This window comes from Nyctereutes procyonoides, unplaced genomic scaffold, assembly GCF_905146905.1.
Source record: "Nyctereutes procyonoides isolate TBG_1078 unplaced genomic scaffold, NYPRO_anot_genome, whole genome shotgun sequence".
Lineage (NCBI taxonomy): Eukaryota > Metazoa > Chordata > Mammalia > Carnivora > Canidae > Nyctereutes > Nyctereutes procyonoides.
Window position 1 is genome coordinate 26,976,445 of NW_026575136.1, and position 20,278 is coordinate 26,996,722.

The 20,278-nt window shown below is 42.1% G+C and overlaps 1 protein-coding gene across 1 annotated transcript; it reads left to right on the plus strand.

Annotated features, from left to right (window-relative positions):
* Positions 1-1,326: 1,326 nt before the first annotated feature.
* LOC129495609 (plasminogen activator inhibitor 2-like) lies at positions 1,327-17,886 on the plus strand. The gene is made up of 8 exons (XM_055303282.1): positions 1,327-1,376; positions 4,995-5,171; positions 8,427-8,543; positions 10,089-10,217; positions 10,681-10,798; positions 15,708-15,850; positions 16,428-16,592; positions 16,928-17,886. The coding sequence occupies exons 2-8, from the start codon at positions 5,004-5,006 to the stop codon at positions 17,336-17,338; spliced, it is 1,251 nt and encodes a 416-aa protein (XP_055159257.1). The 5' UTR covers positions 1,327-1,376; positions 4,995-5,003; the 3' UTR covers positions 17,339-17,886.
* The last annotated feature ends 2,392 nt before the right edge of the window (positions 17,887-20,278 follow it).

Below are 20,278 nucleotides of genomic sequence, written 5' to 3' on the forward strand. Positions count from 1 at the left end.
AGTAACCCCCACTCCTTTGGACAGGAAACCACATGAGTGAGATGAGATCAGGGAATATCTGGTTCTTTAAACCACAGGCAAATGAAGAAGCTCATGCCGGGCTTAAACCCACAGACTTGGCATCACTGACACTCAGGTTGTCGACCCAGCTCTCCCAGCACAGACACGGAGCTCCCCAGGGCAACTGAGAAGAAATACAATGCTTTTACTTCTAACCTTCCCTTCCCTTTGAGGATTTTCTGTACATAGAAGTAAAGCAAATAGAAGAGAAGCCACCTTTATAATGTGTTGCACTTTTTGATTAGTTCTAACAATATAACCTTTTTTAGACTTAAATTGTCTTTTATCATACCTATTTTTTAAATCTGTTTTTGTCCTCAAATTCCCTTGGCTGTATCAAAACACTTAGTGATTTTTTTTTTAACTTTGCTTGCTTGCTTATTTGTTTGTTTGTTTGTTTATAGAGAGAGAGTGGCCATGTGTGGCAATGGTGGGGAAGAGTAGAGGGAGAGAGAGGGAGAGAATCTTAATCAGACTCCATGCTCAAGAGGAGCCCAAGGACACAGGGCTCAATCTCACGACCCTGAGATCACATCCTGAGCTGAAATCAAGAGTCTGGTGCTTAACTGACTGAACCACCCAGGCACCCCTACGTAGTGATTTTTTTCAATCAAGTTTTCAACATGATAAATTAAAAGTCAGTATCAAGTACACAGATTTTCTCTGTATAATAAAAGATAAGATCTGTGTTGGAAACAGGGGCAAACAGAAAGTTCTTTGGGTGTGGTTGGTGACGGGAGATTAGGGTGGAACCCAGAATTATTTAGGAAATTATAGTTTGAGATATCTAAGACAATTTAAAATAGAGAATCTCCAAGAAAGAAAAATAGTGGTTCTCTTTTCCTTTCCATGCCCAAAGAGTCGCTTCAGGGGTGTCTAGACTCAGAGAGAATGGATTCTGTTGTCTTTAAATATTGCCAAGAGCCCACCGGCCATCTCTGCACAATGACAGAAGGCTTATTGTCGAGTTCGGCACTGTCCTTGGGCACCGGTATAGAGGGGGACACTTGAAACGGGCTGACAGACTTTAGCTAATTTTAACAGGCATGTGTAGGTATTGCCAAATTCTTAGGTTTCTGGATGATGTCATCCTCTGGACAAATTTCTTAAATGATGCCTTAGCAAACAAGCATTTTTATAATAGTGATGTCTTTCTGAGTAAAATGTTGAATCACTCAAAGGATACAGATTAGAAAGAGAAAAAAAAAAGTTGTGTGGGAGGGGCAGAGCTTTATAAAACCAGTCCTCTTCATGTGTGCACTCCGACAGCTCTCTGAGGACGGTTTCTTGTCAGCAGCGCCTCTGGGAATAACCAGGTATTTCAGTGATTTCCGTGGCCATGTGAAACAGGCTTTCATTTTTCCCCCTCTTCCTTTGTACTGGTATTATTAATAATGAAAGTTAAAGTGTGGGATGTCTTTAGAAAATGAGTAGAAATGTCATGGTGTTTTCTTGTTTAGATTATTTTTAAGTGAAACTATTTTAGTTCAAGAGTTGACCTAATTTATAGTAAGGCTTAATCTTGAGTCTCAGAAGCCAGCTGATGCCTGTGTAACATTAACCAAAGTGCACTATCAGTGGTGATGTCGATTTTATCGAACGGGTTAGAAAATGTATATTCTTTATTAACTAGGATTTTGACACTGAACTGGATGGAAATGGCTATATCGATTATTAATTGATATAATTCACGTCATTAAAATGTAGTAATTTAAGCAATGAAAATAATATATAAGTATCATATAAATATAATAAAAATAAGGATGACCGTCATTACCTAAAACTATCAGAAATTGCAGAAATTCAGCAGCAATCTGGGTTGGGTCTGTTGAACACCCCATTATATTTATTGAATTTAGTCAATAATTGGTCAATTTAATGGAAGAGAAAAATTTGCCAAACTGGTTGTTGGACTGACTGAAGTAATAGTTTGATAAATAATTTAATGCCCCCAGACATTCATTCATTATGAAAGTCATCAAATAACAGGAACTGCTTTTAATTGGGGAGAGAATACTAAGTTTGGATGGGATGTTTCCTTGAAGGTACTATTTCCTCTTTGTTTTCTTTGATTTTTGTGGTCACTTTCTAAATATTTGCACTATGCAGTCGCAAAACAAATTGTTTTAAATGCCACAGCAAACTCCAAACTAACATCCAGTGCCAATGAGAAGCCCAGCCCCACATATGCTCTCCATTTATTCTTCCTCGTGATAATATTAAACCTTAATTAGCAGCATGATATCTGGAAGTTAATGAAGTTGTAAATTTTGAGTAAGAAACTCACAACAGGTGTTACCTGTTTCGGGCAATTATGCTATTTGACACCATTCTGTGACTTTGATTTTACATTGTGTCAGGCAGATTCCTACCCAAAGGTAAGGCAGGGACTTGTCTGAGAGGAAACATGCTATATGTGGGCCTTCATAGATTACTAAGACCACAAACTTCTCAAACTTCATGTGAAAAGCGCCAGACTCAGAATCAGAAGGCTGAGATTCGGTCTAGGCTTTGAAGCTAACTAGCTGTGCAGTCTGCATCTTCAGGTTTTGGTAACAAGAAATTACTAGGTTTTCCTGAGCAAGTAATGACACAAATTAAATGAAAACAATGCTGCTGAAGGAATTTGGTAACTGCAATATAGACACGAGATCCTATTTTTTAATGTTAGATGTAGTTAATTGCACCTTACTTAAAAGTATAAAAACTAGACTATTTTTAAAAGAAGTAAATGCACCTGGGACAATTTAATTCTGTCCTTCTTTACTTGTTTCATTTATAAAGTCACCAGAAAGCTATCAAAAGCCTCTCTAATAGTTTAACACTTAAATTTTGTTAGTGTCAGTGACCTACTACTACGCAAGATACTATAAAGAATTCAGTCTAGGAGAAGGCTACAGTTACTTGTCTGGCGCTGAATCTTTATTTAGTTTTTTTTTTTTCACAAGAGGATAGAGATGTATTTTATTTATGAAATTAATTCTCAGTTTGTTTCCAAAATGTTACTGAGATAACTTACAAAAACGATCTGCCCAGTAAGACTAATTAATATAAAGACAATTTTAAATCAGTAGAAGGACGAGAAAACAAATGTCTGAGTCACCCAAGTTAACCTAATCTCTGTGATGAAACAAGAAAATACAATAGTGGTTTTTCTTTTTTCCTCTACTTAATAAGCCTTCTAGGAGCATTGTGGACTTACTACCTTCCTATTTTTGTTTCCTCTTTCTAGCATTTCTCAAGCTAGTAAGCTTCCTAAACTCTTACACATAATAGTGAAGTTCACCTCCAGCAGGAGAGGCAGTGTAAGGCAGTGGGTCGAGTGGGTTCCTGCAGCAGACCTAGGATTCAATCCCTGTATCATTCATAGAAGCTCTGTGACCTTATGCAAGTTATTTAATCTCTCTGAGCATCAGGAGGTTACCTATAAAATGAAGATAACAGTAGCTACCTTTATAGATCCTGTGAATGAGAAGAGGTAGCTTCAGGGACAAATTTTGCTTAATTCACAATTTTGTCTTGCTAAAATACAATTGGGTGGTATTTCACATGAGCCATTTTGATTCAAATTGCAACGATTTTCTTAAAAAGTGGTCATGAGCCAAGTGTTCACCTAAGACAGCCTGGATTAGGGAGGGACGTGGGAGCTGGCGCTTGTCAGGAAGCCTGCTGAGTGAGCCATGCCCTACAGATGCAGGACGTCCTTCACCTTGGAACCTCCCTCAGCCTCTCCTCAGCTCTGGGAAGCCACTGTCACAAAGTTTCCTGTGGGATGCTGAGTGTCAGCGTCATTTGGTATATTTATATATTTTGGTAATTATAGGGTGTGTTTTAAGCCACATTGAAAGCATAACACACAGCCAGAGAATGATCACTGGCCAGTACCAACAGATACCCGCGCATACCTTGGGTGTGTCCCCGCATTCCGCTTCACACAGACACTTGGGTCATGGAAGGTGTGTCTGTCCTTTATCTTCAGGTGGTGACAGGGTGTGTGTACGTATGATCCCCGCAGTGCTGCAATGGACTGCCCTACTGGGTGGTGGCAGGAGAAGCAGGTGGCGTTTCCAGCATGGCCCCTCATAATGTAGGAAGCTGTTTCACTGCAGGCCATTGATGGATATAGGTGTGTGTGTGTGTGTGGGGGAGGTTGGTACAGGAGTTAGGAGCTGGGTAAAAAACCAACCGTCAGATGATGAATCTGAGACACTCTTAGAAACAGGGAATCTGAAAGAATTGACAATCTCACCAGGGACCAACAAGAATATGTGTGCATGTGGCATATGTTTGAATAGGTGTGTATTTGCCCATGTGGGTCCCCGATATTTGCAGATGCAGCAGAGGTTGAAATCATGTCCCTGGAGCCACCCACCTGGCTTCCATGCCTCCTGCCCCTTATAGTTGGGTGACACTGGTCACTTTTCTGATCCTCTGTGCTGTAGTTTCTTCCTTCGTAGAACATGAATAGCAATGCCTTTCACATAGGGTTTTGGCAAGAATTAAATGGTTGGTAAAATGTTTAGAACAGCATCTGTTGTATAGTAAGAATCTAATGAATGCTATTTATTGTCATTGCTGTTATTATGGTTATTATATGGAACGTCCCTACTCATCATTTAACTGTTTGTTGCATCTCAGGATCAACTACATAGTTCACAGGATCCAGTGCAAAAGGAAAATGCAGAGCCCCTTGTTCAAAATTATCAAGAATTTTAAGTTGGTGACAGCAGAGCATCGCACCAAGTGTGGAGCCCTATAAGGCTGCACAGGTCATAGGACCATGATGCCATCCAGGCTCTACTTCATGTTGTCCCATGAAGGAAGAACAGAGAGGGAAGCCCTGTCCTGTGCAGGGTACACCTGTACTACTTGGCTGACATCACCCAAAATGTTGTCATCTTTTAGAGCTTTTTTCTTCCTCGCTTTCTTTCCAGATTGAAACAATGGAAGACCTTTATGTGGCAAACACCATCTTCGCCCTCAATATTTTTAAGCATCTGGCAAATACTAGTGCCACCCCGAATCTCTTCTTCTCTCCATGGAGCATCTCATCCACCATAGCCATGGTCTACCTGGGTGCCAGGGGAAAAACTGCAGACCAGATGGCCAAGGTGAGTGTCTATTAAAGCTCCAAATTAGGACTGGGTCCCACCTGAATGGAAGTGTAGAATTGTAATTTCACGCTTCAGACAGCTTGATGTTATCAAGGTCAATGGTTGTCACATGCTATTACAACACAAGTTCTCTAGGTTCAAATCTGCAAAATAGCTAAACCACAAAAACTCTCAACTGTGGATAGCAGAAAGCATACTGCAGTTTCTTATCTCAGAAGGCTGGAAATAGGGACCATGTCTTACATTTTATAAGATTATATTTATACTTTTCAAAGTATTTTGCATGCTTTATCTCATTTGGTTTTAAGACAAGCATCATCTTATAGATGGAAGCCTAGCAGCGTGAATGGTGCACCTGCCAGGGTCTCCTACGGTTTCCTGATGCCTAGTCCATTCAGGCTCCTTCTGTGCCTCTCCCACTGGGCTGTGTTTGCTCCCCACACATGTAAAGAATTTCTCCTTTGGTTTTAAGAGCTTTTCGTGAAGAGCTGTGGTCACCACACTATTGAAGATGCAAGGAGAGGAGCGTGACTTCAGAGGGCCCCAGCCATACTATCAACTCTGTGAGGTCACATCAACAAAATGAGGGGCTGGCATGATGGCCAGTTTTCAAAATCAGGGTGGACAGGATGTGGGGCAGCATTGTGAGGTATTGGTGGAAGGACTCTGTGAAGGGACTCAATCAGGGGACTGGACCCAGGGCCTTAGAAATCCATTGACCTGCTTCCACCACATACTTCAGTGTTCCCATGAGATGCATTCAGCACATTTAAAATGCACACGTTCCTGTTATGTCCCAGGTCAGGGAGCCAGATAAGGTCATCATCTAATGATTTTTTTGGATTCATGTAGCGACAAACACTGACGTTGTATGCTCGCAGTACAGGCTCTGCTTTCTCACGGGTACACACTGTATGTTCAGTTACACCAAAATGCCTCCGGCCACTTTTAGGTTTCCCATGAGAATCCTGCCTGATGCATACGTCCCTCGCTGGTGCACAGTGACCCATTTACAACCTGCCTCTTATGAGGTGGTTCACTGGGGGGGGGGGGGGGTGTTGGCCAATCTCACTGCAGGAGGAAGGGAGGTAAAAGCCCTCACTCCCTGTGTGTGTGGAAGTTTAAACATCAAGGCTTACAACGAAACAGTTGCTCAACTCTAATACCAGCACCATGTGGCAACACTCCTTCCCCTTTGTTCTCTTCCCCTTGGAGAAAAGAAAACGTGAACTGCATGGTGAGCTTTAGAAAACATCAGGATCTTGATTTTTTAAATGTAAAGGAATCAGAAGCAATGTTATTTGAGGGGGGGATGACAAATGAGGTAGGGTAGGGTGTTAAAATAAAAAACAAATAAATGTTGATACCAGAGGCAAAGGAACATATTGGTCACTCCGGGTCCAGCCAGCTTTTCCGTATCTGGAAAGAGCTTGAAGCACGTGGGTCTATGCAAAGATGTCATATTGTTTTCCTATAACTCTGCTGCCTGTGCTGATTTTACAATTCAAAGGAAAATTGGGTTAACTCCCTATTGAAAGGAAAAGAGAGGCTCGTTGGCTTGGAGGAAGAAGTATGGACTTTGGGGACAGCCCAGGCAGTGTTGAGTGGTGGCTGTGGCATTCCTACTAGGTGTGTGAGGGAAGGCGTGGTCTGAGGCTCAGCTTTCCCATCTACAAAGTGAGAATGCAAATGCCCAGCCTGCATGATGGTTGTGCAGATTAGAGATAACCTGTAGAGCGCCTGGTAGCTGTACCTGTTCTAGCAGCTTGTGCTCCTCAGCGCCTTCGCCAGGCACCTTTTGAGGAGCGTTTTGTGAATTTGCCCATATGATGCATGATCCTGTGAAACAGAGGCTATGATCACCACATTCATCTTACAGACCAGGGAGAGGCCACATAGCTGGGACTCAGTGTTGCTGGGCAAGGTGATAGTGTGGAAGTGGAGACAATGAATACATAAAAGAGATGAACTCCTAGAGCACATAAGTCTGTAAGAGATTGGTGTGCACAAGGAGCGGTCCTCCCAGCTCTTATGTTCTGGATGAGGCCCCAGACCTGCCCGGGCTCAGTTGCCTGTCTGGGCACTGTGCCTGCCTCTATCTTGTGACCTCCACATGACCCAGGGCCCCCGCCCATCCCCCATTTCTGTGGGGGCTTTTGCAATGATCCAGGAAGGCTTTGCAATAATTCAGGAAGGCTTTGCAATGATTCAGGAAGGCTTTGGTGCTAGCCAGGAGACTCCTGATTTAAGCATCAACTTCCTTTGAAGGGATGCAAAGCAGAAAAGCTGTTTCAGGAAATATTCTTCCCTTATGTGGGGGCAGAGTAGGGCCACTTGATATATAATTTGATGAGCTGAGAAAGATCTCACAACGCCTGACACCTTTCCTGCCAACCCAGAAACTCACTGCCTGGCTGGGCAAGCCTACTTTTCCTTTGTTAGCAGAGTCCCCACCATCAGTCTAGTTACCAGATAAGTTCCTCCTCACCCTGGGCCCCCCAAGGGGTATCCCGCAGGACCAGCAAGACCCAGAGGATGTTGGAAGTTGGGTGGAGGGCCAGCGTGGGGGTGCTGAGACTGGAGAGGCCAGGCTGGGAAGCTGTACTTTTGGGAAGGAGCCTGAGGCAGCTTCCTAGGGGCCAGCCTTCACCTGCACAGCTTCCCTGTGTTTTCTGGATCTGCCACTCACAATATAAAGATTGTATATATGTCATCTGACCCGTTGCCTGTCCCCCACATAGATGTTGGTTTCCATGTGTAATACGGTATGTGCAAATATTTTATGTGATCCCTGTTCATATTGATTAACTGTTTTTATGCTTAAACTGACTTTTGACAGATGAAAAGTGTATAATATATAAGGCCATTGAAAAGACAGAGAAATACAAGGTCATGAACTAATCTTATTACTTTCTTCACAATACTGGCATTTTTTATCAAGGCCATTTATGGGTTGGATGATAATTTAGATAATTTAGTGAAGAGATTGTAAATCACCTCATAATAACAAAGTGTTGTCTAGATGGCCAGTCTATGGATTAGTATAAAATAACCCAAGCTGTTTCCTGTGAGGAAAATTCCAGTTGCTGACACTTATATATTATGTATAAAGAGTATCTGCTTGTTCCCGAGACACAAAGGCAGGGAAGTAGACAGGACCAATAAGAGATACCTGAGAGCTGCTGGTTTAAAGGTGAATAATCTGGCAGGAAAGGATACAATTAACTGTGTTCTGTCTAATTCCAATTATAGGTGTTTCAGTTTGACAAAGTTGGAGCCCCTGAGACCCCCGTGACCCCAGAAAACCTTACAGGTTGTGAACTCATGCAGCAGATCCAGAAGAGCCCTTATCCTGAGGCTATTTCGCAGGTATCTAACTCATTGGTTCATAATTTATTTTGCATTTTATTTCTAGAATCTTCTCATCTTAAGGTCACCATGGTAGACAGGGAAAGAACCTAGTACAACTTCCTCCATTCATAGAAAGAAAACAAAAACTCAGAGCCCTTAAACAAATATCCTCTGAGCACACTGATAAGTATGGGCAGTGGGGGAGTAGAACCTAGGCTTCATGGCTTTTAGGCCAGAACTGTTTCTAAATTCGATCACACCGCTCCGCCTCTGGTTGGGGATGTGCAATTCATTCTGAAACCATTGTGGCAACGAGAATGCACATGCCCGGATGCAGATTTCCAGGTGGCAGAAGGTAAAGAGTGACAAACAACTGAGGAATGGGATGACGTCATGAGAGACCATGACCCTCAGATATCCCTCTCCAGCCCCTCTATTTACCTATTTATCACCTGTCCCTGTATGTATATATATATATATATATATATATATATATGTATGTATCTATTTCTCACCTATCTCAGGTACCAATATCTCTTCTTGGTACTCTACTTCCTTCAGCACCAGCTATCTAGATAACTTACAGAAATTGGGTATAGATATACTCCTATTGATTAGCAACTTCCATAATATGTTCATGGGCTGGAGGGGGGGGATCCCGCATAGCTTCCTTCTTGGAAGGCTGCTCCATTGGCCTGTTGCCCAGGGAATCATGGGCCAGAGGAGGTGGAGAAGGCCTCTTCAGTATGGAGGCTCAGTCAGGCCTCCTTTGACACCCGGCAGCCCATCTGCAGGGCCCCGACCTCTGCCTCCTGGGCATGACTGTACCCCGTATCTGTCATCACACTTACAAAGGGGGGGGGGTTGAGCGGATTGGAAGCCACCTGCATTCTTGTGGCTTCCTAGAACCCAGATTTCCCACTGCACAGACCACCCTTTAGTTGTAAAGTGGATACTTTCAGGTGTTATATTAACTTTTCCTTTTTTTAATTTCTTTAACTTTTCCTTTTTTTATATTTATTAACTTTTTCTAAAACATTTCTAAGGTAACGTTTTAATAGAATAAAATTCCTTAGAGACCCTGAGGTTTAGGAACTCCTCAAAGAAGCCTCACTTTCTTCTAGGATGTTGGTCACTTGCTGGTTAAACACAATCTGTAGGTGCAGCTAAGTCGGAAACAAGGAAAACCTTACCTTAGGAGTTTTCATGCACTACACGGAAAGTATTTCCTCAGAGATTCCTCTAAAGTGTCAGAAAATAAGTAGGGGCACGTGGGTGGCTCAGTGGTTGAGCGTCGGCCTTTGGCCCAGGGGGTGATCCTGGGGTCACGGGATCGAGTCCCACGTCGGGCTCCTTGTGTGGAGCCTGCTTCTCCCTCTGCCTGTGCCTCTCTCTGTGTGTCTCTCATGAATAAATGAATAAAATCTTTAGAAAAAAAAAGAACATTCAAAGTATACATTAATACAGCATTTTACTGTGGCATTTAAAAAAAAAAAGTCTGCTTAACAAATAATCCTGCTGGGCGTCCTGTGCTCTCTAAAGAGCGCCTCGTCTGTGTTTAAGGCCCAAGCGGGAGCCGCACTCCACTCCGCCTTCAGCTCCCTCAGCGCCGCAGTCAGCGCAGCCTCAGGGGAGTACTTACTGGAGAGCGTCAACAAGCTGTTCGGAGAGAAGACTGCGAGGTTCAAGGAAGTGAGTGAAACCTGTGGCTGCAATGGCTGGGCCCCCACCCGACGACGTGCAGCGACCCTCCAGGCTGAGAGAGCGGCCATCCCGCGCCCCGGGTCACGGCAGCCGCTGCGCATGCTCCGTGGTGGGCGCTCCCTCAGCGGCTGCGGAAGCCCCGCGTGCACAGCGAGCGCTGGAGCTCGGGGAGCGCTGGTTTCCAGAGCCTTCCCGCGAGCCCTGCCTTCCCCTCTTACCAGTGGCCGTAGTGCACAGTGCAGGAGTGCAGATGAGTGTGGGCAAGGGGGTCCCCGGAGCACGCATAATCCACACCGTTTCCTCTTTCAGCCTCCCAGCCCCCCTTCCCCTATCTCGGGCCCCCCCCCTCCCTCCCCCCAAGTCTTGGGCAGGAAGCCCATGATTTACAATGACACCAAGTCTTGTTCAGCTTATATTCTGTGTCACCTTTGGCCTATTTCTTGCTTTAAAGGAATATATGCGACTCTCCAAGAAATACTACTCCGCAGAACCCCAGGCAGTGGATTTCCTAGAATGTGCTGAAGAAACCAGAAAAAAGATTAATTCCTGGGTCAAGACTCAAACCAAAGGTACAACCAAAGCAATATTTCCTGTTCTTCTTTTCAGTTAGAAACCTCCCATCTAATTTTTTAAAGAAATCATTCCCTGCACTTAGCCCTAACTCCCTTAAAATTCACCCAACCGTAGTTACTTCGGCTAGTGCAGCGTTGTTCTTGTTCAGCTGAGGGGTGTTCTAAGTGAGAAAGGATAGTTGAGGCCTCCTGCAGGAAGACATCTGTTCCGTACTTACTAATCTGATTTTGGATATTACCTAAGAATGGAAGATGAGGGCAGGCAGAGAGGATTTCCAAGGCAGGAAATACCAGTGTTGAAATAATTGTGCTGTATGTACGGTGTGGACAAAAACAAAGAAAGAAGATGTGTTCCTCCCCCACCCTCTCCTCTTGAGTAAGTGGTGCGAGACCACTGGCAATGGAAGAGGCAGGATCCGAAAAGTATTTTAACTGGTATTCACCATTCACAGCCAGTCTGCTGTGAGGTCTTTAGGTCCCTGCTGATGCAGCTCATGTCCCTACTTCTTTCATGGGCTCCTGTCTCACCATGTGGTTTTTACCAGGACTCAAACTTAATTAAGTCATCCATTCATTGTTACTGAATTCAATCCTTCAGTCAACAATGGTTTATCCAGCACTTACAAGAGCCAGGCACCGTACACGCAAAGGAGGATAAAAATGGAAAGGAGACAGAACCCCGCCACCCTAGAACTCGCGGCCTAGGGGAGGTGTTCAGTTCAATCGGCCATGGCTGCAAGGTGGTCATACGTGCTTTTATGGGGGCACACGAGAAAGGCCCTTGCCTCCAATGTAATGACAGGAAGGGTCTTCTGGAAATGAGAAGTGTTTATGTTGTGATTACGAGAATGGGCTGCAGCTGGTGAGGCTCAGGGAGAGAGTTCCAGACAGAGGGCTCAGTTGTTCCAGGATGCAGAGGTGAGGGAGCTTGGCCCTCTGGGGCAAGGAGTAGAGACTGGCTGGACTTGAATGTAAAGCACAAGGGAGGGGATGAGACTACAGAGGTGAAGTCACGCACTTGTCATGCTGTCACTATGTCCCCAACGTCCCCACATGGGAACAACTTCACTGCCCTCCAGCTGGCCTCTGCAGAGGATCTTACTCTTCACCCTGACTTTTGAATTCTTAATAATCCAACCGACTGTGCTTGATGACTGCTGGCTCCCGAGCTCTCCATGGCATGTCAGCTGCTACTTCCAGGCTTAGTTTTTCTGCATTCCCTAACTTCAGAGTTTAAGGGGTTCACCAGAGTCCTAGCCTTTCTTAGCGGTATCTCCCAGCCACTCGCCTCTTCTCCACTCTTCTGGAGCTTTGTTAGCTTCATGACTCCTGTTAAACATTTGCTTTGTACAGCCTTCAACTGTGACTGAACTGATTTTATTTTGCTTGCCTTGCCATCCCATATAGACTATAATAATTTGAGGGTAAGGGCAATATGTCACCCTTCTCCTGTGTCTCCACAAAAATTAGCACAGCCTTTGACTGATCATGAAAATCCTTCATTCTTCCAAATCTCCAGGTAGAATAATAGGACTTAAATAAGTAACTGCTGACTAGCAACATGTAGACAGATTTCTAAGAAGAAAAATATAGAGATTACTGCAAAGGTGAATTGCTTGGGTATTCCATAGATTTATGAGCTGATAGGACAGAAAGGTCCTTGGAGATAATTTACCCAAATTTGCCCCTTTTTTTTGTTGGACCCCGAGTCCCTGAGGGGTTAACTGGCTCATTCACAATCCCACTACCAGTTAGTGGTGAAAGTGGGGGTTCCTCTTGTTCGATCCTTAGTCTAATTCTGAATTCTTCATTTGGGTGTTTAAAGAATCTGTTAGACAATTTAGGCAGGAAGTAAATTTTCATGTAATTCCTATGGTTTAAAACTTTGTTTCAAGCAATAGTTTGGTGTCTTGGTTTCTTGGCGCCCATAATGGGAAAAAACACATGAACTGAGTTCTGTAGAATTTATAAAATATTTCTGTTCCTCTGAAAATAGTTGATTACTTTTGTTCTTCCTTTCTATAACAGATTTTGCAATTACTGTCCTAAAATACTGACAAACCACAGACACAGAGGAATGAGGGAAAGTGAAGGTTAGCAGAAGTGAAAGTAAAAGCTGCAACATTCAAGAGATGTGGAGGTTCTGCTTTTCTGAGAACAGCACCATTTTTTTTTTCTCTTTACGCATTGTCTTCAGTGGCTGTGAAGGAAACAGTTGTATTGCCAGAATGCCTCGTGGTCCCCTGGGCTGACTGCTTTACCATATTTTATAATAATTTGAGGGAATTGTCTATTTTATTTGTGATGATCACATTAGTGCTGTCATTCATGTCACAAAGTTAAGTGAAGCCATAGGAATTGTCATTAGTCACCAAGAATTTCTTTTTTCCTTTTTTTTTTATATATTTTTTATTGGAGTTCGATTTGCCAACATATAGTATAACACCCAGTGCTCATCCTGTCAACTGCACCCCTCAGTGCCCGTTACCCAGTCACCCCATCCCCCCACCCACCTCCCCTTCCACTACCCCTTGTTCGTTTCCCAGAGTTAGGAGTCTCTCATGTTCTGTCTCCGTCTCTGATTTCCCACTTGTTTTCTCTCCTTTCCCCTCTAATCCCTTTCAATATACTTATATTCTTCATATGAGTGAAACCATATAATTGTCCTTCTCCGATTGACTTACTTCACTCAACATAATACCCTCCAGTTCCACCCACTTCCAAGCAAATGGTGGGTATTCGTTGTTTCTAATGACTAATATCCCATTATATACATTTACCACATCTTATGTCGATGGACACCGAGGCTCCTTCCACAGTTTGGCTATTGTGGACATTGCTGCTGTGAACATTGGAGTGTAGGTGTCTTGGTATTTCACTGCATCTGTACCTTTGGGGTAAATCTCAGCAGAACAATTGCTGGGTCGTAGGGTAGGTCTATTTTTAACTCTTTGAGGAACCTCCACACAGTTTTCCAGAGTGGCTGTACCAGTTCACATTCCCACCAATGGTGCAAGAAGGTTCCCCTTCCTCCACATCCTTTCCAACATGTGTTGTTTCCTGTCTTGTTTTTTTTTTAATTTATTTATTTATGATAGTCAGAGAGAGAGAGAGAGAGAGAGAGGCAGAGACACAGGCAGAGGGAGAAGCAGGCTCCATGCACCGGGAGCCTGATATGGGATTCGATCCCGGGTCTCCAGGATCGCGCCCCGGGCCAAAGGCAGGCGCCAAACCACTGCGCCACCCAGGGATCCCTCCTGTCTTATTAATTTTCACCATTCTCACTGGTGTGAGGTGGTATCTCATTGTGGTTTTGATTTATATTTCCCTGATGGCACGTGATGCAGAACATTTTCTCATATGCATGTTGGCCATGTCTAGGTCTTCCTCTGTGAAATTTCTGTTCATGTCTTTTGCCAATTCATTTCATGATTGGATTGTTTATTTCTTTGCTGTTGAGTTTAATAAGTTCTTTATAGATCTTGGATACCAGCCTTTTATCTGATAGGTCATTTGCAAATATCTTCTCCCATTCTGTAGGTTGTCTTTTTGTTTTGTTGACCGTTTCTTTTGCTGTGCAGATGCATTTTATCTTGATGATGTCCCAATGGTTCATTTTTGCTTTTGTTTCCCTTGCCTTCGTAGATGTATCTTGCAAGAAGTTCCTGTGGCCAAGTTCAGAAAGGGTGTTGTCTGTGTTCTCCTCTTGGATTTGGATGGATTTTTGTCTCATATTTAGATCTTTCATCCATTTTGAGTTTATCTTTGTGTTGGTGTAAGAGAGTGGTCTAGTTTCATTCTTCTGCGTGTGGCTGTCCAATTTTCCCAGCACCATTTATTGAAGAGACTGTCCTTTTTCCAATGGATAGTCTTTCCTGCTTTGTTGAATATTAGTTGAATAGAGTTGAGGGCCCATTTCTGGGTTCTCTATTCTGTTCCATTGATCTATAAGTCACCAAGAATTTCAGTTGACTGGGGATATAATGATGAATCTATGGAAGCTGGTCAGATCACATTGACCTTTGTATTAGTCTTGTATCTGTCGGTAGGATTGGTAGCAGTGGAGGTGGGCACACACGCCTGACCAGTTTACCAGTTTGTGAGCTTGACGAGGTTGCTAACCTTTCTCAGCAGGGGGTCTTTTTGTGTAAAATGACACTACTGAGACCCCAACAGAATAGTTATGAGGATTAAGTAAAATGATGTATTTGAGCCTTTGAAAAATTATAGAGCAGGTATTTACTATACCCGGGCTGTTTCTTAAGCCATTTTGTTGTTGTTGTTGTTGTTGTTGTTAACTATCCCACTTGGATGTGATAATTTCTGAGACCCTTCCTTCCCTGGCATGCTCATGTATTCCCTTCTCTGCACTGCCAAAGTACTTTGAGTTCTGTTGTAGAATTTCTGACACATTGTTTCACTGCTTATTTTGAACACCTCTTCCAACATTCTCTTCCCTCCAGGGCAGTTCTTCCTTTCTCCTCTCTTGTATCTGCCTGACTTCTGCTGTAGGTGTAGCATGACTTCAAAAAAAAAAAAAGTTTTTGAATGAGTCAGTGGGTCAGACTCATAGATTGTCTGGATCAGATCTAGAAGGAGCTCTAAACTTTGAGAAACTTTGAGAAAACAAAAAAGGAGGTGAAAATTTTCCAGTTTGATAGGCATTCTAAATTTTAGATGCATTACTTCTTCATTTTCTCTTGGACTTTGCAAACCTTCCAAGAAATTTAGTCTGCTTTACTTAAGCTTTAGATACATTGGGAGAAAAACTTGAGCTTGAGGTCATTACCTCTGCAGAATCTGACAAATGTACATGCTGAGTTTGATGGGGACTCAAGAGATTCAAATCATAATAACGTCGCAGTTCTTGGTCATGAAACCTAAACATGTGTCATGTTTGCTGTAGGCAAAATCCCAGACTTGTTACCTGAAGGTTCTGTAGATGGGGACACCAAGATGGTCCTGGTGAATGCTGTCTACTTCAAAGGAAAATGGAAGACTCCATTTGAGAAGAAATTAAATGGACTTTATCCTTTCCGTGTGAACGCGGTATGAGACAAGATGGACTTTTCCTAACATATATTTAACACCTTGGCCAAGACAAAGAAAAAAAATTAGAGACCACTCATGCTCCTACATGACTTGTTAGTCATAAATTATGCACTTTGAACAGTTGGTTGACTCAAGTTACAGAGTACCACTCAGTAATTTTCTGAGAGGCTGTATGAGTAATGTTGAGACCATGGGCTTTAGAATTACATAATTCTGGATGCAGATGTAGGTTCTACTGATATTTATCTTCCGTGGATTCCATTTTTTGATCAGTGGAATTTGACTATTGTAAGGATTCAATGAGATTTCGCAGAGTTCTTGGCCCATGACAGGTGCTGAACAAATATTTTAGTATTATTATAATTATTATTATTGTCCATCTTAATAATAGATGTAATCATGATAAAGCTTATAAGATCAGAACAGCTGTGAGGGTATAAATAGTTTATTTTGTTGATTTTTAAGAAGATATTTCTTCAATACTAAAGCAGAACCTATTTCTCTTCTATGTCTAATTATAGATCTCCTGACATCTTAATATCGACTTTCATAATTTACTTTTTAATAATTTTAGACTCAGCGCGTTCCTGTACAGATGATGTACTTGCATGCAGACCTGAACATTGGATACATAGGGGACCTGAAGACTCAGATTCTAGAACTCCCATATGCTGGAAACATCAGCATGTTCTTGTTGCTTCCAGACGAAATTGCTGATGTGTCCACTGGCTTGGAGTTGGTAAGCCATTCTAGCTTGTATTGTTTTAAACCTCTGCAGCTAAACTTACCTTTCATGACAAACATGTCTACAGGCATAGAAAATGGTGTGCAGCACCTCACAGAAACATGTGAATTGGTTGATAATAAATGTTCATGTCTCAAAGTTTAATTTAGACCGTTAATATATGTCATACGTGCTACATTCATGCAAAAATTTTACCGGTGTATAAAATTTTTATATCACCCACCATATGGTAAAGTTAAAGTCATTGATTTTTAACATGATATTTTTAAGTTATTTGCCTTCTTTTCTGAGCACTTATAGGCTTTTCTTTTTAATGTTTTAATTTGTAGCTGGAAAGTGAAATAACCTATGACAAATTCATTAAGTGGACCAGCAAAGACACGATGGCCGAAGATAATGTGGAGGTGTACCTCCCCCAGTTCAAATTAGAGGAGCACTATGAACTCAGATCCATTCTCAGGAACATGGGCATGGAGGAAGCCTTCAGCCAAGGCCAGGCCAATTTCTCAGGAATGTCCAACACAAATGACCTGTTTCTGTCCCAAGTGTTCCATCAAGCCACAGTTGATGTGAACGAGGAGGGCACGGAAGCAGCTGCTGGCACTGGGGCCACTCTGTCAGGGAGAACTGGCCACGGAGGCCCACAGTTTGTGGCAGACCATCCTTTCCTCTTCCTTATCATGCACAAAATCACCAAGAGCATCCTCTTTTTTGGCAGGCTTGTCTCACCCCAAAATTGAAAAGTTCTGTTTCTGCACAGGATTTTGTAGTATGAGCTGTAAGTCTCAGAATTGCAATGAGTGCCAAAAATTTAGAGACTTTTTTCCTACACATTTCTGCTCTTTTCTGAATAACTTCTACTACACAATGATAAGTACAGAAATAACTAGACAACTATCCACCTTAGCATTGCAAAGCTGACTAATCATTTGTTCTCGTAAGTAGAAGGATGTCCCAGTTAAGTCTTCCTTACTATGGGTTTATTTTATAGCATTAACTTTAACTGTATTATTTATTATTTTATATAATGGTTTTAATTATTGTTCACTGTCAGTTTTATGTAACTGATATAGTTACAGAAGCGAGTGATCAGTTATTTTTCTAAAATATGCATTTACTTGTTTGTATAATGAGGGATGAGTAGTTGCTCTTCCATGCCCTTTTATAATAAATACTTAGAAGAAAGCATTGAAATATATGTGTATTTTTAGCATTATTATTACATAGATGTGTCTATAACTAATGTAAAATTGCAAATATATATAAAAATAAACATGTTTCCATGCAACCATTTGTTTCTTGTCATTCCACTGCGTCATTAGTTCCTAAGACCTGTCATACCTTGATTCCCAGGGATCAGGAATCATGCTTCATTTTGTGGGAGAACAAGGAAAAACAGAATAAATGCTATAAGAGAATAACTGCCCCTGCTGGGAGCCCAGTATTAGGAGTCAGATGGGGTTGTGTGTAAAATGGTTTAGAGCTGCCTTCTTATAGCAGCAAAAAAAAAAAAAAGCAACTCAGAAAAGTTTGAGTCAAAGTCCTTTGGGGATATTCATGTTTAAACCTCAAGGATAGTGGGAATAAACACTTGGTCCAGTGGTTCAGACATAGAATCAAGATCAAGGATTGAGCTGAGAGTTCAGGGAAGAGGAGATGGGCTGGGTATACGAGTAAGTGGGAGGGACGCCTGGGTGGCCCAGGGGTTGAGCATTTGCCTTTGGCTCAAGTCATGATTCTGGGGTCCTGGGATCAAGTCCTTCATTGGGCTCTCCAAAGGGAGTCTGCTTCTCCCTCTGCCTGTGTCTCTGCCTCTCTTTGTGTCTCTCATGAATAAATAAATAAAATCTTTATTTAAAAAAAAAGAGTAAGAGGGGAACCACAAATGTCTTCCTTTAGAGGTGTTTGCTTCAAATAGCACAGAATGCTTTTGAGTGGATCAGAGACAGAGCAGATCATAGCTTAAGTCATGAGAATGAAGACAGATCTGGTTTGGGGTATCCGAGCTGGCTACAGAGCCTGGCTGCGGGAGTGCGGCTGGACTCTGAGAGTGTCTCCCAGGCAGCACCTTCCCCGTGACACAAGGCAGGGACGGATGACCCACTGGAACATGGTGGCTAAACAAGTAACCCCAGGCCCTTGACAGTCCCTAAATCTCAGTGCTAGCACTTATGAGTCATCTAACCATGGGCCAGGAATGGTGCTTCTTTATGATTCAATTTTCTTTTGGTGTAAACTAGAAAAACCAATGCTTTTCTCATAAGGTTGCCATGATGGTTAGATGAATTTACATATCATAAGCAATTTGGAGAATGCTGAGCATGTACGGTATTTAATTAGTACTAGTGCTGATATTTATTATCTTTGTCAGAAGTAAAACTGTCTCCCAGTCAGCTGGTCAAACATAGAATCCCTGGAAATTATTTAAAAAATGAGTCCTTAAGGCTTGCATTGTGGTTTGCTTCCTACAAATTAGACATTCTTAAAAATTAAGAGTTCTTACTTCTTTCATTCTCTTACATTTAGATTCATTTTTCTATGCTCTTCAATAATTAAGCAATTCAACACGTAGTAGCTTTTGGAATCATCATGCCTCATTGCTTATCTATATGTCTCACGCTCATAATGGACTTAGAAGATGGGTGTGGAATTCTAGATTCAGAGCACTCTTTAACACTCCAGAGGTACGATTCTTACAGTCTTCTGGCACCAAAGTGGCTAATAGGAAAATTTATGTCAAGATAATTGTTGCTCCTTGTAGTTTTCACATTTTTTTCCTTCATGGTGTTCTTGATATTTCCTTGCATTAAGTATATTTTTTAATTGTTCCTCAAAATCTATCTTGTTCATCAGATATTTTTTCCATCTGGAAATGTGTATCTTGCTTCAGTTCTAGGAAACTCTCAGCCATTGCTGTGGACTGAATGTTGGTAGCCCCTCACCTCAACGTAAATGTTAAAGCCCTAATTCCTGATGTGATGAGATGAAGGGATCAGAGCTTCCTCTCTCCACCATATAAGGACACAGAGAGAGGCAGCCTTCTGTGACCTGAGAAGAGGGGCCCTTATGCAAAACCCAACCATTCTGGCACCCTGATCTCAGATTTCTCTAGAGCTATGAAAAAATGTTTGTTGTTTTAGCCACCCAGTCTTTGGTATTCTCTATAGCAACTCAAACCAAATAGGACAACTATTATCTACTCATTGTCTCTGTCCATTCAATTCATGCTCTTCTTCTGGATTCCTGTTAGAATAATATTGATGCATCTGGGATTCTCTCTGTTTTGGAAATTTTTGGAATACCTAATAAATTCATGTGGTTTAAACAACAATATCATTAAAAGGCTGAAGCAAAAACTATCCCTCCCACTGCTCTTCCCCATTCATACAGTTCCTATCCTTAAAGCCCCATTAGTAATGTCTGTATGGATTACCACATATACATAGGCAGGTCATAAATAACAACAAACAAAATTGTGTTGATAATATTACATTGTTAGCTTAGGATACTATTTTAATTTTTATTTTTTAAGTATTTTATTTATTTATTCATCAGAGACACACAGAGAGAGGCAGAGACATAGGCAGAGGGAGAAGCAGGACCCCAGGATCACAAACTGAGCAAAAGGCAGACTGAACCACTGAGCCACCCAGGTGTCCCCCCAGGATACTATTTTTAAT